Source organism: Myotis davidii, unplaced genomic scaffold, assembly GCF_000327345.1.
Source record: "Myotis davidii unplaced genomic scaffold, ASM32734v1 scaffold534, whole genome shotgun sequence".
NCBI classification, from domain to species: Eukaryota; Metazoa; Chordata; class Mammalia; order Chiroptera; family Vespertilionidae; genus Myotis; species Myotis davidii.
Window position 1 is genome coordinate 3,464,442 of NW_006286678.1, and position 18,004 is coordinate 3,482,445.

Genomic DNA, 18,004 nt, shown 5'->3' on the forward strand with positions numbered 1-18,004 from the left:
ACTCTTCAGATAGTCTTTGGCCTTTTCCAGGTGAAACTTCAATGATCCCTCGGTGCTTAGCTGCCTCAGTTGGTCCAACAGCTGGTCGAGGTAGGCCTCCTGGGCCTGGCAGCCCCCCCGAAAACAGGAGGAAGCAGATGGGAGTTACCAGAGCTTGCAGGGTGGAAGTGACATGCAGAGTGGAAGTGATCCTGCCACTGGAACTGAGGTCCAGGTGCCCAGGGCAGGCCCAGGACTCTCCTTTTTTACAAAAAGGGCACTGCTCTAGGCCTCGGGCTCTTCTCTGTGCCTGGCATGTCCTTCTCTGTCCACTTTACATCCCCGGGACCCAGCTCCGGGGGGACTTCTCAGGGACCTGTCCCTTACACCCACCTAGCCTCGCCCATCACACCTTCCTGTGGCCCCTGCTCCTCACTCTCATACTTGAAATCCTGATGAGAAGACCCCATCCACTCCCACCTGTGTGAAGGCAGGTGGGGCGGGGGCCAGCTCCCTGCCGGAAGTAGATGCTCCACACCAGCGGTCGCCAATTGGTGGTCCGTGAGGTCCGAAAGGTTGGCGACCGCTGCTCCACACCCTTAGTCTGTCTGTCTGTCATGCACACTCTCTTACAGACACATCTGAATCCAGGGACCCTTTGCACAGCCCAGACCGGACTCAGGTGGTCCCATGACCAAGGTGAGCCTCAATTTCCCACTGGCTCAAGTTTTACAGCTAGCTTGAGGTTTTACATTTGACATAAATGTGTATGGTGTGAAGTGTGGGTCAAAGTTGTATGTTTTTTCTTTTTTTGCATTTGAATGCTGGCTAAGTTCACAGGCCACCAAGCAGAACCCTCAGGCAGCAGACAATCTGGGCACAGCCCCTCCCACCTCCACCGTGGGAGTTCCCCGGGGAGCTGGAGCCATACCTGGCACTGCAGGCTATGCTTCCGGCGCTGCTGCTCCATCCGCTTATCGAGCTGCAGCTCCTGCACAGACAGCATGTCCTGATGTGCCTCCCACCGCTGCACGGCCTCCTGGAAATAGCTGAAGAGGTCCAAGCTCTGCCACTCTGCCCGCTTCTTTAGGGCCTCAAAGGATTTCTGCAGTTGCAGAACCCAGAGAAGGGGCCCTGAGTGCCAACTGCTCCCAGGTGAAGAGGAGGGCCCCGTTCACAGGCTCCCTCTCCAAACAGGGGAGGCCTCATGTCTCCAAGGACTGGCCATTACCGCGCCTCAAAGTCATCTTTTGGGGCTCACCTTGGCTCATGGCCCTCCCTCCTCTGGGACAACACTTCTAGTCTGCCCAAGGTCATACCCTTGGTGTGGCTGACCCTGAAGCCCCATGTCTAGACCTGCCCCATGGCCTCTGAAGTCACTGACAGGAAGAAGATGGAGTTTGGGGTTTGGAAACTGGCCTGAGCATCCGGGTGGCTGCACCCATCTTGGCCGGGGCATCTTTCCCTCCGTGAAACTCCGTAACTCTCAGAGCCAACACCTCACTCTGCTATGAAACCCTCAACTCTACTCCACCCCCTTTCGTTAATCCTCACCCAAGGATATGTTTTCCATTGCTTTTCAGAGAGAGAGAGTGGGAGGGGAGAAGAGAAAGTGAGGAGAGGGGAAGAGGAGAGAGAGAGAGAGAGAGAGAGAGAGAGAGAGAGAAACATCGATGTGAAAGAGACACATCAATTGGTTGCTTTCTGCATGAGCCCAGAGCAGGGGCGGGGAGAGAACCCAAAACCCAGGTATGTGCCCTTGACCCTTAGGTGTGCAGGCCAATGCTCTAACCACTAAACAACATTGGCCAGGGCCTCGCCTCTCCCCCTTTTAAAAAATCTATGAACCTTATGCTCTCATCAGTGTTGGGGGTCAGCAAACTCGGCCTGTGGGCTAAACGTGACCTCCATCCTTTTCTGTTTGGCCCTGGGAGCTAAGCACAGAGCTTATATTTTTAAATGGCTGGGAAAAATTAAAAGAAGATATTTAATGATGTGAATATTACATGTAATTTTAATTTCAGAGTCCAAAAGGAAAATTGCGTTGAAACACGGCCACATCCTTTCGTTTCTATGTCGCCCTGGGCTGCTTTTGTGTGACAACAGTATCATGAGCATTTGTTACAGAGCCCTGACAGCCCGCGGAGCCTGAAATATTTACTCTCTGGTCCCTCACAGAAAATGTTTGTTGGCCTGATTCCAGATTCTAAGCATCATGGGGCAGGGTTTACTGCTCCTGTGGCCCTGCAGCACCCAGACTGAGCAGGGGCTCGAGGAGCACTCGAGGGTTTCCGGGGCATCCTGTGTTGTATGGTGCCAGCGGGTGACGGGAGCCTGGCTGAGAGCCTGGACTGCCCTGAAGGGGGGCATGATGAGGGAAATGGACTCAGGCCTCTGGCATCCCATTCTTCTCAGGGCCCAGCTCCCCGGGTGACCCGCCCTGCTCCCCGGCGGCAGGGGTCCCCAGCCACGCACTTCCAAGGACTCCAGCTCCTCCTCCACCTTGGCCTGGAGCACTCCCACCATCTGCAGGAAGGCTGGGCTCACCGTGCTCTCTGCCTCCTCCTCGCTGAAGGCTTCCCAGTCCAGCAGCTGCTTCTGGGGGGACAAGGCAGAGCCTGGCCGGGCTGGGGGGGGGGCTCTGCCCCGGGGCCGGGGCCTGGCCCCTGAGACCCACCTCCCCCTAATCCCTGAGACCCTCAGGGAAACCCTCACAGCAGTGAAGATGGTCTGTCTTTGCGGTCTGCCCACTGTGTCCAGGTGCTGTGTGCTGCCCTCTCCTTGTCTTACTGCCTCCCCCGGATGTGTTCTCATTGGCCCCATTTTTAAGACAAACATGTTTTTATTGATATCAGAGAGGAAGGGAGAGGGAGAGAGAGAGAAACATCAATGGTGAGAGAGAACCATTGATCGGCTGCCTCCTGCATGCCCGCTACTGCAGATTGAGCCTGCAACCCAGGCATTGACAGATGAGGAAACCGAGGCTCAGAGAAGCCGGAGGCAAACAGCTGGCACATGGTGGGGCCAGAATCGGAACTCAGCATTGCTCCACTGCAGACCCCACAGGCACAACCTGCCATCCTGCGTGGCTTCGGCGTGGCTGCAAGTCAGACAGGGCTCCCATTTCCTGTAAATGACTTACGCTAACTAGAAAGTGGGCTCTCTCTATCAACAAAGCTTCGGTTTATGCATAAAATCTAAAATACACTAACCTCCCCAAATTAAAAATTGGTCTGCCGTTCAATGTTTCCAGTGCTGCCGAAGAGGAATGCCAAGTGTCCTCTGTCAAGCTTAATGCACCCTTAGGATATGGGACTTCAGCACTCACCCCCTGCGCCGGGCAAGGGACAGTGACAACGGGCACATGTGTCAGCTCTCAGGGCCAAGGTCGATGGAGCTCTGGGGGAAGTCCTGGGCAGCAGGGGAGAGCGGGGGCAGGAGCTCTCAGAGGATACAGGCTTTACTTCTGAGGTGTGACTGGGAAGCGCCTGGCTGTCCCTAAGGCCACAGAGCAAATGGGCAGAGCCCTGTGGGCGTGGGCAGCCCCTCGGCCTTTCACACATGGGTCTCCTCATCTCCAGATGGGGCTGGCGACGCCCACTCTGCAAAACCGTGTAGGATTCAATGACAGGGTATGCCAGTAGGTGGCACAGGCCACAGAAAGAGCAGCACCCAGGCCGTGCGTCACTCTGTGAAGTGCTCTGCTCACCTTAGAGTCCTGGTGGCTGAGCAAAAGCTGGGCAGACATGTGAGGGGTGGGGCAGCAGCAGCATGTGGGTTGGGGGGGCGGGCGGGCTGCAGGTGGGGCCCTCAGAGCCTGGGGACTCCTCCTGCCACAGCCGGCACGCTAGACCCTCTTCACAATGATGGGCTTTTTTGTGATTTTTTTTTTTTTAATTTAAACAGTTTTACTGAGGAGGCAGGGAGAGAGCATTTTGACAAAATAGTTCCTTGCGCCCCAGAAAGCCACTGAAGGGGTTTGTGGGTGAACTCGCTGGCTCACCGTCTGACAGAGTTGGGCGCGGCGAAGAGCACTGGAAATACCCCCATACGCCCTCCGCGGGATAAATGACGGCAAGTGCTGTGACACGGAGTGTCAAGGGTGAGGTCTGAGGTGCTCAGGGAGCATAGCACTTTGCCTGTGAGATCTGGGAAGGCTTCCTGGAGGTGATCATTCATGTTGGGCTACACCCTGAGGGCCAGGCGGGAATAACTGGGGAGCTCAGGGTCCAGACAGAGGGAAGAGCTTCAGAATACCCATAGCCAGTGAAGGCCTGGGGCCTGCGAGAAAGGAAAGCAGGGGGCCCGGGGGGGCGGAGAGAGGCAGGGCGGGCCAGGGAGGGGACAGCAGGCCGAGGCAGGCAGGGGCACCCACCTTGCACTTCTCCATGTGCTCCAGGCACTCCTGCCAGGTGTTCTCATACTGTACGCGGAGCTGCATCATGCAGTCCGTGTGGTAGGAGTCTCCACGGGCAGAAACAAAACATGTCAGCTGCTCTTCCAGAAGGAAGAGGGGCGATAGAAAGAGGAGTTCCCCCTTTGCTAAGGGCAGCGTCTTCTCCCCAGGAAAATGCCTGAACCAGGACTACAGAGCTCACCCAAATTATCCTGGCTCTCCTGGCTCTGCCAGCCAGGGCTTGGCGGTCCCATATGAGCCCTCAGAACGTATGCTTCCCTTCACACCCATCCCATCTCCCCCAGGAGGGCCTTGCCACCCGTTCCTGAGTTTATAAGGAACTCTCAGATATATGATTGACTGACTGACAGCGGAAGTTGCTACGAAGCTACTGATTGAGCAGCGTTCTGGAGAGACCCGAGGGAAATCCCGCAAACCCCACTCACCAAGGCTGTTGTTGATGGAGTCCAGAGAAGAATACCATTCATCCAGCTGAGCTTTGCTGTAGTTGGGGGGCAGAAGGTCGCTGGGAAGGAAGACAGGACAAGTAAGCCAGGCCTGAACGGAACCCCCACTGACGGAAATGGGTGGATCTGCAGGGAGCCTGCTCTGGAGCACTGTCTGTGACTTGTCGGGCTTTCCTGCTGCCACGTACATACCTCATGAAAAAGTAACTCATATGAACAAGCCTGTTACTTAGAAAAGAAAACCGAATTTTCCTAATGGGAAAAAAACAACAACACACAGCTTACCGCACTTGAGCAAGGAAACCACCTTTGGGAACCTGATCTGAGATAGCAATACAAAATGCATACAAAGTTATGCTTTAAGACAGTCACTTAACATTACTGTTTACAAACACACAAAAATCACATCCTTCATATCCAGCAATAGGGAATTGTCCAAGTAAAGCACAATGAATCCTCTTGTGAAGTCATTAAAAAAGTATGCAGCTAGCTGGTTTGGCTCAGTGGATAGAGCGTTGGCCTGCAGACTAAGGGTCCTGGGTTCGATTCTGATCAAAGGACAGAAAAAGGACATTAGTGGGAAAACGGGTAAATCTGAAAAAGGCTGGTGTTTAGTGACTGGAAAAGCATCAAAGTTTAGCTTCTCAGTTTTGACAAATGTCCAGTTGTAACAAGATGATGACACGAGGGAAACTGGGTGAGGGATAGACAGGAATGCTGTGGACTATCGTTGTAACTTTCCGGTAAATCTAACATTACTCCAAAATATAAATGTGTGTCAGCCTGCGGAGTGAAGGGTCCTGGCTTTGATTCCAGTTAAGGGCACATGCCCGAATTGCGGCTCGATCCCCAATAGGGGGCGTGCAGGAGGCATCCTGATTGTTATCGCTCTTGCACTCTCCTTTCTTCTCTCTCTAAAATCATTAAAAACATTTAAAAAAGATTTTTAAATTATATGCACATAGGCTTATTGGATCTAAGTACATTCATGGGGGTTCTCCCTGGACTTTGGATAACTCCCTGTTGGGCCCCTGGGAATCTTAGCACCACTCTCCCCACCTCACTGCCCACCAGCTTGCAGAGGGCCTGGCCAGCCCGACCAGAGTACAGGGGCTGAGGGAGGTGCAGACAGAGCAGGTTCCGTGGGGGCCGGCACTGAGTTTTGCCCAGTTTAACACACAGGGGCTCAGAGTCAGAAACAAGTGGAGTTATGGAAAACAACAAAGCATTTTCCTGGTATTGAGATGTTTATCCACCTTGTTAATTTTACACCCGCGTGAAAATGAGGCCGCATGTGGACGGGAGGTACCAGCGAGGGGGAGGCTGGGTGGGGCTCTAATTGTCATTTATATCCCAGGAGAACTTGGGCAATGTGGTGAGGAGGCCCGAGTCCCAGGGTTACCAGGATGGGAGGGACCAAGGAAGACATTGTCTCCACCCTGCGGGACCACACAGGCTCCAATCTGCTGCTGGGAGTGGATGCCACAGGCTCCCCCGGGCAGTGGGCTTCCAGGGTCTAGAACAGTGATGGCGAACCTATGACACGCGTGTCAGAGGTGACGGAAACTCATTGTTTTGGTTGATTTTTCTTTGTTAAATGGCATTTAAATATATAAAATAAATATCAAAAATATAAATCTTTGTTTTACTATGGTTGCAAATATAAAAAATTTCTTTATGTGACACGGCACCAGAATTAAGTTAGGGTTTTTCAAAATGCTGACACGCCGAGCTCAAAAGGTTCGCCATCACTGGTCTAGAACATTCAGTGTACCTCCCCCTAAACAGCTTATTATGGGATTAGAGCTAGGTGGACCTGGGCCTGAGGGAGGTGCCCACAGCCTCTAACAGGTCCCCTGTCCTAAAGCAACAGAATCCTCTCTGACCTCCCAGCCTCCAGCCACAGACCTCTCCAAACTGCAAAGCAGATGGAGCCAGTCTGCTCCCCACTGCTCTCAGGATAAAGTCCAACTCCTTAACCTGACCCGCTCTCCCCTCACTTTCTCCCCACCTCCCCGCTGGCCATTGACTCTCTCCAATCTCTTTGGTACAGTCCCATTAAACTTCTTTCCACAGCAAACGTACTATGTCCACTGTTGCCACTGGGGCTAGAACAATGTAGAATGTGGGCCCAGGCCCAGAGACCAGGAGATGATGGCCTAGTCTGGAGGATGCCCCAGGAGAAAGGTCTGTGCCGGGGGCTGGGCCTGCCTCCCCTGTGGGTGGCCGGGGCACCCCTCCCCAGGGACCCTTCCCGCTGTACCAGATGGTGCAGAGGTGCCTCAGCCGCTTTCCCTGCAGGGCTCTCTGTTTCTTCAGCATGTTCTCCAGCTCCTTCTTCACAGCTGGAGGGTCCTGGATCCTCTCACTGGCCATGAACTCACTGGGTATCCAAACACATTGACACCATGGAGAAAAGACGGGGGGCAAGGTGGTTGGGAGAGATGGGATGAGACCCACGGTAAGAACATTCAGAACTCCAGCACCCTTCCTCCACTCCCGGCCCCTTCCTCCCCACCTTGGGCCTCTGGGACGCTGGGGAAAGGAGGTGGAGGGGCGGAGGGGGGCGGAGGGGAGATTAGAACCAAGGCCCTGTCCGCGAGACTCTGGTGCTAAGAGCATGAGACCAGCAGGCTCAGACCCGGGTGAGGGACCTGACTGCTGCCTGCCAGCTCTGTGACCTGGGGCAAGTCACTGCCCTCCACGCGGAATCTCAGGTTCCTCTTCAGAACGGAGCTGCTGATGACCAGGACCCAGCAAGATATTGCAAGCAACGCCCTCAGCACCGCGCCTGACTCACGGGACATGCCCAGTGATCAGCCCCTGCCATCACTGTTGATGACTACTGACACGTGTTAACCTCCCGGGTCCAGAGCTGACTCTCTTCACGCGGCATCTTGCGGAGCGTCACTGGCCTATCACCAGCCCACCGTGCCCGCTCTGTGCCCGCTCTGCACGAGGAGAGAGAGGCTCCGAGGGGTCAAGTGTGAGATCAAGGTCACAGGGAACCTGCAGGTGGAGCCGCTTTCCTCCGTCCTCCGTGTCAGACTCTGGTGCTCCCATCGGGAAGCGCGGATGTGCAGCTGCAGACCCACAGCACACACGCACAGACCCTGGTGTCCTCAGACATCTTGGCTCGAGGCCTCCCTTCCTTAGCAAAAGCACGCCTCGTTTGTTGGCCCAAAGGTCCAGGGCCCTTGTGTCGGGATGAACAAAAGTGCCACCTGGCAGAGGAAGCGTGGAGACGGGCCTTCACTTCACCTCCCCTCCCCTCCCCTGGGTGAAGTTTGCCATCGGAGTGGGACAGATCGAAGCCGCTCTTTTCACCCCGGTAACGCAAGGCCACGTGGAAGAGTAAAGAGTGGAAACTGGGCAGATAACCAGACAAACGCTGCCAAACAGCTTGCACTGCTCTCAGAAAACACGTGTGAGGAAAACAAGATGCAAATCTACAAACGCAGCGTGGGCCTCAAAACGCCTGTGAGAAACCACCACAACCCCAGCTGCGCTCCTCACTGCAGCGGGGGATGCATGGTGATTTTCAAGTTCCTCTTTATGCTTTTATCTACGTTAACTTTTAAAACAATAGCACACATTACATTCGCCACCAGAAATCTGCAGCATTTTAAAGCAACGGCAAAAAGGGAGGGAGGATGCCACCCCCCACCCCCCGCCTGTGCCGGCCGGCCGGCCAGGGGGCTGGGCAGCCGCTGACCTCAGGCTCTGCAGCAGGACATCCTTCTTGCTGGCCTTCCAGCCGTCAACCAGGCTCTGCCAGCGGCGGCGGCTCTCCAGCTCCTGCTTCAGCGTGGCCTCCATCAGATTGACGAACAGCTGCGCGATGGCCCTCCGGTTGCCCAGCAGGGCCTGGTTTATGACCTGTGGGCACAGGCAGGCAGGCGCTAGGTGGGTGGGGGGGCTCTTGAATGTCAGAGCAAGGCTCAGTCGGACAGGGTGCTGGGAGGCTGGAGAGGGACCAGGTGAGGTGCGGGCTGACGGGGCGGGAGGGGAGCAGTGCGGCTGTGGCCAAGCAGCGGGTGGTGGTGTCTGAGGGGTCCTGAGGGGTCACTGGGCACTCAAGAGACTGCCCTGGGCTCCATAGCCATGGCAGTGACCAGAGTCTTTCCCAAAGGCTTAACCACGGGCCGCGAGCGAGCTTCATCACAGCTCCAAAGCCACCTCCGACTGTTGGTTAACGACGCCGATGTTGGTTCGCAGGAGTTGAGCACCCCAGCGGGCTCTCGGCGTTTAACTGTTTTCTGTTTTGTTTTTTAATAAATTTGTTCCAAAAGCAGAGCGCCCAGGCCATCAGGGACCAGCCACATAAGGCCACGCTGAGAGCCGGGATCCCGTTACCAAAGGGGGCTGGAGCGGGAACACCCGTAGGCAGTCCTCCCAGTTTCTCTCCTGGGCAAGCGTGGCATGGCAGTGGGGAAGCTCCTCATTGTGTGGCACTGCTCTGCCATGTACGTCCCTGCCCCCTTCATGGAAAGCAGCCCCTCCCACTCCCCCAGGGGTGACAGCATCCAAAAGTGCCTCCACACACTTCCCGGAACCCTCCAGGCACTGCCCTGGGCTGGGGGTGAGGACCTGCCAAGCCAGTGAGCAGAACTTCCTGCAACGCTTGTCACTGGAGCCTGAGGCTCGCTGCAGCTGCGCTTCCTGGCATTGGTAAGTATCTCCGAACCTCCCCGTCTGCGGCCGTAACGTGAAGATACATACAGCACAGGGAATTCTCGAAATCCAATGAGATAAACGCACACAGGACAGGTGGCATGTGCCAGCGCTATAATGAGTCAAATAAACCTGAGGAAGGCAGACTGTAAAACAAAACCAGGACATGGCTAACTCTGACTCCCCTGATGGAGCACACGGATAAAAGTTAGGAACTCTTGCCTGTCTCAGAGTGAGAGCTGCCGTGGCCGAGTCCCTCTGCTGTCATCCTCCCAAGAGCTGGGGGGTAAGTATGATTGTCCCCATTGTATGGACAGGGAGCTCCAGGGACAGGAGCGGAGTTTTTCACGCCTGCACAGTGAAGAGGGACATCTGTGCTCGCTCCCTGCCCGTGAGACCCCAGGCACAGGCCTGGGCTGAGCCCATCGGCGATTCTGAACGCTGCGCTCCCTGCGCCATTCATTGTCTGGCTGCCCAGCTCTCGGCCAGGACCCGGGAACCCCTGCAGGCAAAACACGCCTCTGAGGAGCCAAGAGCAGCACCCTTTTGTGCAGCAGAGGAGCCAGGCTTCACTGGCTTGGGAGACATTAAAAAACAACCTTGAATTTCTTGTATTTTTCATCCCAAAGAAAGCAGCTGAAAAAAAAACTCATGAAGACAAGCCACCCTGCGACTGTGCCAGCTGCGAGATGACGCCCCATAGTGCAGCCCCGTTGCGCTGCACGTGGCAGCTGAGACATGGCCCGTAGGCGCCTGTAAAGCCGTCAGTGCTCCAAACGATGGCGCTGTGTTCCGCAGACGGAGATTATGACGGCAGGAAAGCATGAAACGCACTTTAGAAAGATTCCCATGGAAAATATTTAACTAAGAGTCTGGTTCTGCACCTAAGTGGTCACAGAGTTGCTTGGAAATGCTACCTGTGAGAAGCCCATCATTCCTGAGGCACCTGGCTCTGGGGCACATGAAAACCACTCACCTTGGCTTCGTTATTTATCAGCCTGTACACATCGGGCTGCATGAGGTAGGAGGTTTTCTCTATGATCAGCACGTATTTCTTCAACACGCTCTTTAGCTAGAAACGACAAGGCGCCATAGTTAGTGACGCTCGCTCGTCCAGGAGAACTGAAACAGGGGATGCCTCACACAAGTGGAAATCACCAAGAGCCCACCCACTGGCGGGCCGACTCACTCTGTCTGCCCGGGAGAACTCCAGCGAGTTCAGTGTCTCATCCAGCTCCTTAATCCCCTGCTTCTGGAGCAGGAACCTCTGGGCCACCTGATCCCATAGCTCCATCAGGGTCTGTGCCGGGAAGTGTAGGTGAGGCTGGGAGGACGGAGGGCAGGGCGGGAAAGAGGAGGAAAGCTGGGGTTGGGGCCCCGGCCAGCCCACCAGGGGCCCCTACTTGGATGTTGTAGTCTACCAGGTTGGTGTCATTTTCCACTACTTTGAAGAGACAGTTGATGTTTTCATCAAACTCAGCCAGCTTTTTTAAAAGAAGTGCTCCTGGCTCCAAGATGAGCGGTTCCATTTCCTAAAACAGGCCAGGAGAGCGATGGCTACAGCATCGATAGCCTCGGGCCAGGGGGAAGCCCCCCAACCTGTAATGAGGAAGAATCGGCCGAGGTCCTGCTTCAAAAATAATACTAATTCTTACACAGAACTAAGGAGTGACGATTCACTAAGTAGCTCACAGCTAGAGCACTGGGGCAGCCAGCACTCGGGGCACAGAGCTTGTCCTCAGACTCACTGGGTCCTCACCACAGCCTGGGAAGTAGGTGCTGACATGTGGCCAGGCCCATGGTTGGGACTCAACAGATACTCATTTAAAAAAGGCCTTAAAATTTAAAAAAAAAATTTTTTTTTAAGAGGCCATAAGCCCTGGCCGGTCTGGCTCAGTGGTTAGAGTGTCGGCCCACACACCAAAGAGTTGCAGGCTGGATTCCCGGTCAAGGGCACATACCTGGGTTGCATGCTTTATCCCCGGCTCTGCTTGTGGTGGGTTCAGGAGGCAACCAATTGACATGTCTCTCTCACATGAATCTCTCTCTCTCTCCCGCCCCCCCCCTTCCACTATCTCTAAAAAACAATAAAAAAAAATGTTCTCAAGTGAGGATTAACAACAACAACAAACAAACAAAAAGAGAGAGAAAGGGAAAGTGGCCCATAAAGAACTCCGGGTTTCCTTCAGGTGGGACGAAGGCTCAGTTATGTTGTGTGACCGAAGCCACCAAGCTCATGTCCCATTGGGGCACACTGGCAAGGTGATGAGCTGGGCCCATGAATAGGATTCAGCGGGGAGATCAAAGGCTGTAAGGCTGGGCTTTGGCACTAGACCTGGAGTCCAGTTCCCACTTGGCCCCTTAAAGGCCAAGTTAGACAAGACTTCCTGGGCTCACCTGTCAAATGGGAGTCATGACAGAACCTGATGCAGGTGACAACATGCACTCAGACGTGTCTGCTATGGTTCTGTCCACACGACGGTGGGCCGCTGAGAAGCGGGGAGCTGGGGGGCAAGGGAGGGTGGGGGCAGGGACACACCTGCCTTCAGAGGCCCAAGGATGGGAGGGGAGCAAAAGCACAGGTTCTCACCATCCCAATCTGGGCGATCTCCTCCTTAAAACTCATCAGAGTGTTCTCGTAGTTCTTCTTCTTGTAGTCCCCTTGAAAGGTGACGGTGCTGACCCTCTCAGGAACTGGGGAGAACAACAGAGGTGGTGAGGTTGTCCTCAGAGCTCCCAGGCAAGGGGAAGGCACCCAGGAAAAAGCAGCAAGGCGCAAAGTACCCCGGCTCAGGAGATGCATCCCCAAACCAGGCCAGCAGTGCCAGAGGCTTGAGGGAAAAGGGGAAGATGAGGTGATCCGTAAGTGCTATAGGAAATGAAGCCTCACATATGCAGGTAAATGCTGGCAGGAAGTTCCAAATGGTATGTACAGAACGGGGCCCATTATGTCTTTTAAAAATTAGTTTTATAGAAGGAAATACATGCAAAAATAAGAATAACAACACTTACATGTGCCAGCTGTTGTTCTACCTCAATTACTTATGGGTCTTAGTTTACAAGCGAGGACACTCAGCTTGGGGTTAAAGAACAAAGGCCACCGGTGGCTGAGCAGGGACGTGGACACGGGCCCTCTGCTCTAGGGTCTGCCATCTCACTCTGCCCTGCTGTCCCCTGAACCTACGCAGAAGCTGAACACCACATGTTTCATGGGGGTGGGCACTCTTGGGAAGAGAAGGGGTGCTATTGGAGAGGCGGAGTTTTTACTTATCTCCTTTCTCCGTTTTTCCATAGTGAGCATGTCTTACATTTGTAATCATAAGGAAAAAGACCCTTCGGCCCTGGCTGGTTTGTCTCGGTGGATAGAGCGTCGGCCTGCAGACTGCAGAGTCCCAGGTTCGAATCTGGTCAAGGGCACATGCCTGGGGTGCGGGCTTGGTTCCCAGCGTGGGGTGTGCAAGCGGCAGCCAATCAATGATTCTCTCTCATCATTGATGTTTCTAGCTCTCTTTCTTCTCCTTTCCTCTCTGAGATCAATGAAGATGCATTTAAAAAAAGAAAAGAAAAGAAAGAGACCCTTCATATTGAGATAAAGTCAACTAAGAATGTGGTATGAAGGAAGAAAATGTGGATTGAGAAATTCTCTTGTGAAATCACAGTAAAGTGAGCATCATCCTTTACCAGCTGGTTTTCCTTAGTAAATAGTGATAGTGCAGGAAGCCCCTTCCTCCTCCGCCAGCTCCCTACCCTGGGAGAAGGTTCAGGGGAGAAGGTTCAGGGGAGATGGCCCAGGGGAGACGGCTCAGCGGGAGCCCCACACAGTGAGAGCTTCAGGTGCTTCTATGTGAAGCTCCTAGGAGGTCCCCAGGGGCCCTCTGGGGCCCAGGTCAGGCTGCCCTTGCTGGTCAGAAGCTCACTGATAGTGTCCGTGAGGCCCCGCACTTCTCGGGCAGCGATGGTGCTCTCACTCTCTTGAGCTTTTTTTTTCTCGGTTATTTTCTTTTCCCTGAGGATAAAAAACAGAAAAGAACAATAAAACCCCAATACCCGCACCCTCAGGGCAGCTCTGGAGGAGGACTGACTTCCTGTCCCAGAGTCCCAGCCCTGAGAGGGTTCATGGCTTGCTCAGAACTTGAAGACCCAAAGGGAAGCCCAGCTTCTGCTACATTCTTCCAAGTGCCCCAGAGGAAGACACAACCCTGGCTTTCCTGTCCTTTTCCCCCACTTACGGAGTCCGAGCTCACAGAGCTGAAATCGTCTGCTCAAGTTTAGCTTCTGAACTTGGAAGTTCAGAAGGAACCCCTGATCTTTCTGCTCCAAACCCACCGGCTCCCATCTCAGGAAATGGCACCTCAGCTGTCCATCCAGGAGCTCAGGCCAGAGACCTAGGGCTCCGCAAATCCAATCCAGCACCTGGTCCATGGGTTCTGCCTCTAAAATATACTTGACATGACCTACTCTCCCTCTTGAGGTCCCACCAAGCTTAAATGGACTGCTGTGGCCTCCTGCCTGCCTCTTCTTGCAGCTCCCCAGATTCTGCACGTGGCACCCAGAAGGCCTTAATAACGAAAATCAGCTGCTCGCTTCAGTAATGTCCAAAATACCGACTGTGGCGTGCAAGCCTCTCCCAGCCTCATCTTCCTCTCCCCAGGCCACTGACTTCTTCAGCCTTCGGCAGTGTACCGAGCCCATCCGGCCTCAGATCCGTGCCCATGCTTCCCTTCCCTCATCCGCTGGGCTCAGCTGAGGCCCCTCCTCAGAGAGCTTTCTGGACTTCCGTCCCACTACCATCCTCTGTGTCAGAATCCTCCCACCTTTGGGGAAAACATCTTATTTATTTACTGTACAGGCCTCAAATTCCAGGAGGGTGGGAGCCCCATGCCTAATGTCTGGCCCTCGGCACTTAATAAATAATTTGGGGTGGGGGGAGAGAAAAGGAGAAGCAAAAAGTCCTAAAAAGCAGGTGTTATTACCTCCCTGGTACTTCCTTCCTACCTAGCACTCATCTTGTGTGAGCTCTTTTTGAGTTTTTGAAAGCTCTGCTGCACCCCCAGCGTGTGGGCATGTGGCCTGGATGGCAGGACCTACCGGTAGAAAACAGGGTTTTCCGTGACCCAGTCATTGGGTAGGCTGTGCATCCACTTGTGCTGCCGAGGGGACAACATCTCCCCTTCAGGAATATCCACCTTCTTCATCAAGGGCTTGCTACTGTTCTTCAGGACCCCCTCTCGATTCCTGGAGATCACCAGGGAGTGGACCAGCTGCACCTGAATCCAAAGAAGAGCCAGCTGGGGGGAGGGGTCAGAGCACAGACTTCCCAGCACCCTCAGGCTGACTGCAGGCCCAGGAGATCCAGTGGGAACCTGCCAGTAGGAAGGGGCTTTGCAGGAAGGCCTCCAACCCCAGGTAGGGCACACCACATACAGAAGGGCTCTCCGCTCCCTATAACAGCCATTCAGCCACTTCTAGGAAGACATCTTTTAAGAAATTTTAATGAAGACCAAGACCAGCATTTTTATAATCACAAGGAATTCAAAAAAATGGAACTGTCCAATAATAGGGGATTGGTTGAGAGGATATTATAGGTGCCTTCAATGGAACATTAGGCATTTATTAAAAATGAGACTTAGGATTTTTGTGACATATTATATGACATAGTATATGATATGATATGCTATAAAACATATCAATTAAAGGATAGATTAAGCCTGGCCGGCATGGCTTAGTGGTTGAGCATCGACCTATGAACCAGGAGGTCACGGTTTGATTCCTGGTCAGGGCACATACCTGGGTTGCAGGCTCAATCCCCAGTGTGGGGTGTGCAGGAGGCAGCCAATCAATGATTCTCATCATTGATGTTTCAATCTCTCCCTCTCCCTTCCTCTCTGAAATCAATGAATTATATATTTTTAAAAAGGTAAATTATAACCTACTGATACAGTATGATCTCAACATTTTAAAGGCATAGAAAAATGACCAAAACATTCTGGTGGGACAGGAGTCTCTGAAACGTACAGAACATATGCCAAACATTAAAAATGTTGTACCGCTTCCAGGGAGTAGGATCATGTGAGTAAGGGTCATTTGTTTCTTTGGTCTCTTTATCCTTTCATAATTTCCAAGCCTTCTATCAAGAACGTTTTTTAAGGTTCAAAGGAGGCACGCAAATCCCTTTTAAAGAAGCAGCACAGAACTTGAAAGGATGTGTTCAAGTCTGCGTGTTTCTTTTAAGATTTGTTTTGTCTGTGCAGTGTTTTATAGATGACAAGGCAATGACACCAGCTATGTTACTTTAATACATTACAGGACCTAGTTCAACTAGGCAGCCACGAAACGTCGCAAAGTGTATGAATGCCTACTGACATGGGGAAGGTCTGTGAAATACTATTAACAGGGAAAAGCAGGTTTCAAAACACTAGTATAGAATCAAACCCAGCTTTTATTATTTATTGATTTTGAAATTAAATATAATTTTATTGATTTCAGAGAGGGAGGGAGAGGAAGAGAGAGACAGAAATATCAGTGGTAAGAGAGAATCATTGATTGCCTGCCTCCTGCACACCTGCACTGGGGACTGAGTCCCCAACCCAGGCATGTGCCCTGACTGGGAATCGAACTGTGACCTCCTGGTTCATAGGTTGAAGCTCAACCACTGAGACATGCCTGCCTGGCTCAAACACAGTTTTCAAACAGAAAAATTAGAAATGTTTTTATTCATAGGAAAAAGGGCACCCAATGGTTAATTCTGGCTATTTCTGAGTAATTTAAAGGTTTTAATTTAAATTTTCTAATTTTCAAGAATAGACACTTTAATTTTATATTCTTATACTTTAAGAACTAATAAGAATTATTTTTTAAATTGAAGCCATTTTCCAAGCCTTTATTTCATTAGATTACCAGGCAAGGAAGACCTCAGAGGGAGGGAAGCTTTGGAGGGAAGAAGAGGAAAGTTTGGGGAACAGAACAAAGTGTGAGGAGCAGGAAGAGGGGAGACAACAGGACAGGCCTACCTCAGCCTCGAAGATCTGCTGGTAGACTTTTCCGCCGGGAACCTGGGTCGCCTTCCCCACCGAGGACATCTTGGCCGCGGGCTGGACCGTCCCTGCAGGAAGCAGACGTCCGAGAGTCACGGTGGGGTGGGCTCTCGGTCAGACCTGAGGCTGAGAGGGAGCCTCCACCCTCCCAAGGACAAGCTCTCTCCAGAGGACGTGGCCCCGCACCTGGGGCGGGACCCCACCAGCCTCAGCGTTTCTAACAAAAAGGAGGGAGGGGCGAAGAAGCAAAAGGACAAACCTCAGGCAAGAGCTGAACTCACAGAGAAGCCTGGCTCCCCAGTCGCAGGTCTCAAACCCCAGAGGGACTTTGGGGTGAAGAATAATAAATGTTAATTGTTGGATGCTCCTCTCTCCGAGCTCTTTTGGGAAAAGTCAACGTGTCCAAGGTGTCAGATGGGATATCAACCCGACCTTGAACTCCCAACCTGGCGCTGAACACGGTCTCCCCGAACGCCCCCTCCTGACCCCCAGCCCTCTCCCCCTAGCCCCCCACGCCGCAGTGCACACAGGGAGGGGAAGTTGAGATGGAGCAGCCTGGCTCTAGGCTCCCACAGGTGCTGAGATCAGCAGGCTCCGCTCAAGCCCCAGCCCACCCCGCGCCCCAGCCCACCAAGGAGGGTGGGCAGCCCTGGACATCCCATCCGAGCCCGGCCGGCCGAGCAGAGGGAGGTCGGAGCCCAGGGCGCGGCCTCACCCCAACTTCAGAAAGCACCGCGCAGGTCAGCCAGGGCCGGCCCTACCTCTTCAGGAACAGGACGCGCTTGGTCTCCAAGGCGACGCGGAGGGGCGGGAGTCCCGCTGGCTCCGCCCCCACTTCCTTTCCTCGCGGGGCGGGGCTGCCCTGGCGACGGGGGCGCCCCCCTGTGCAGCAGGGAGGCTCCTGTCAACCCCGCCATCCCGGCCAGGTCCCCTCTGTGCAGGGGCAGCTCAGGGCTGTGGGGAGGGTGCCGAGCAGCACACTGAGTGTTCCGGAACTAGTGGGAGGCAGGCACCGCGTGCAGCGCCCAGTCCTTCATGACGGCCAAGAAGGTCGGTCCTACCTTCTTCACCTTCTTAACACCAGCCTCCGAGTGGTGCTGGGCTGCAGCTCAGAAGTGGAAGCGTCTCTAAGAGAGAGAGCACCTCTTTCTCCGTTTAGAAGAGGTTGAAAGGCTCAAAACTTAGGCCTCCGGGCTTGGAGTTATCGTAAGAGGCTAATTTGACAATTCTCTGATTCATTCATCCTACCCACCACTGCCACACGGCCCTCCTAAAGTACAGCTCTGCCCTCCCCACTCTCTGCTCACCAGGCCCTCAGCCCACAGCTCCTAGGTGACCGCAGAGGCCCCGCATCTGGTTCCGCCGTGACTGTCCCTGTGTCAGCTCACTCCTCACTCTGCCTGCATCTGCCCCTGCCCGTCCTCCTTCTCCTCCTCTGCTGGCATCTGCCTGTC

General features: G+C 53.7%; 1 protein-coding gene across 1 annotated transcript in view; it reads right to left on the reverse strand.

The window, feature by feature from the left end:
* The window catches only part of CCDC180 (coiled-coil domain containing 180), a 51,732-nt gene that overhangs the window by 28,714 nt on the left and 5,014 nt on the right, over nucleotides 1-18,004 (reverse strand). Inside the window, 14 exon segments of the mRNA XM_006779550.2 lie at nucleotides 3-105; nucleotides 911-1,084; nucleotides 2,455-2,577; nucleotides 4,355-4,443; nucleotides 4,822-4,901; nucleotides 7,106-7,225; nucleotides 8,558-8,721; nucleotides 10,493-10,588; nucleotides 10,706-10,816; nucleotides 10,920-11,048; nucleotides 12,107-12,210; nucleotides 13,434-13,522; nucleotides 14,605-14,783; nucleotides 16,527-16,657. Coding sequence (XP_006779613.2) covers nucleotides 3-105; nucleotides 911-1,084; nucleotides 2,455-2,577; nucleotides 4,355-4,443; nucleotides 4,822-4,901; nucleotides 7,106-7,225; nucleotides 8,558-8,721; nucleotides 10,493-10,588; nucleotides 10,706-10,816; nucleotides 10,920-11,048; nucleotides 12,107-12,210; nucleotides 13,434-13,522; nucleotides 14,605-14,783; nucleotides 16,527-16,657 — 1,692 coding nt within the window.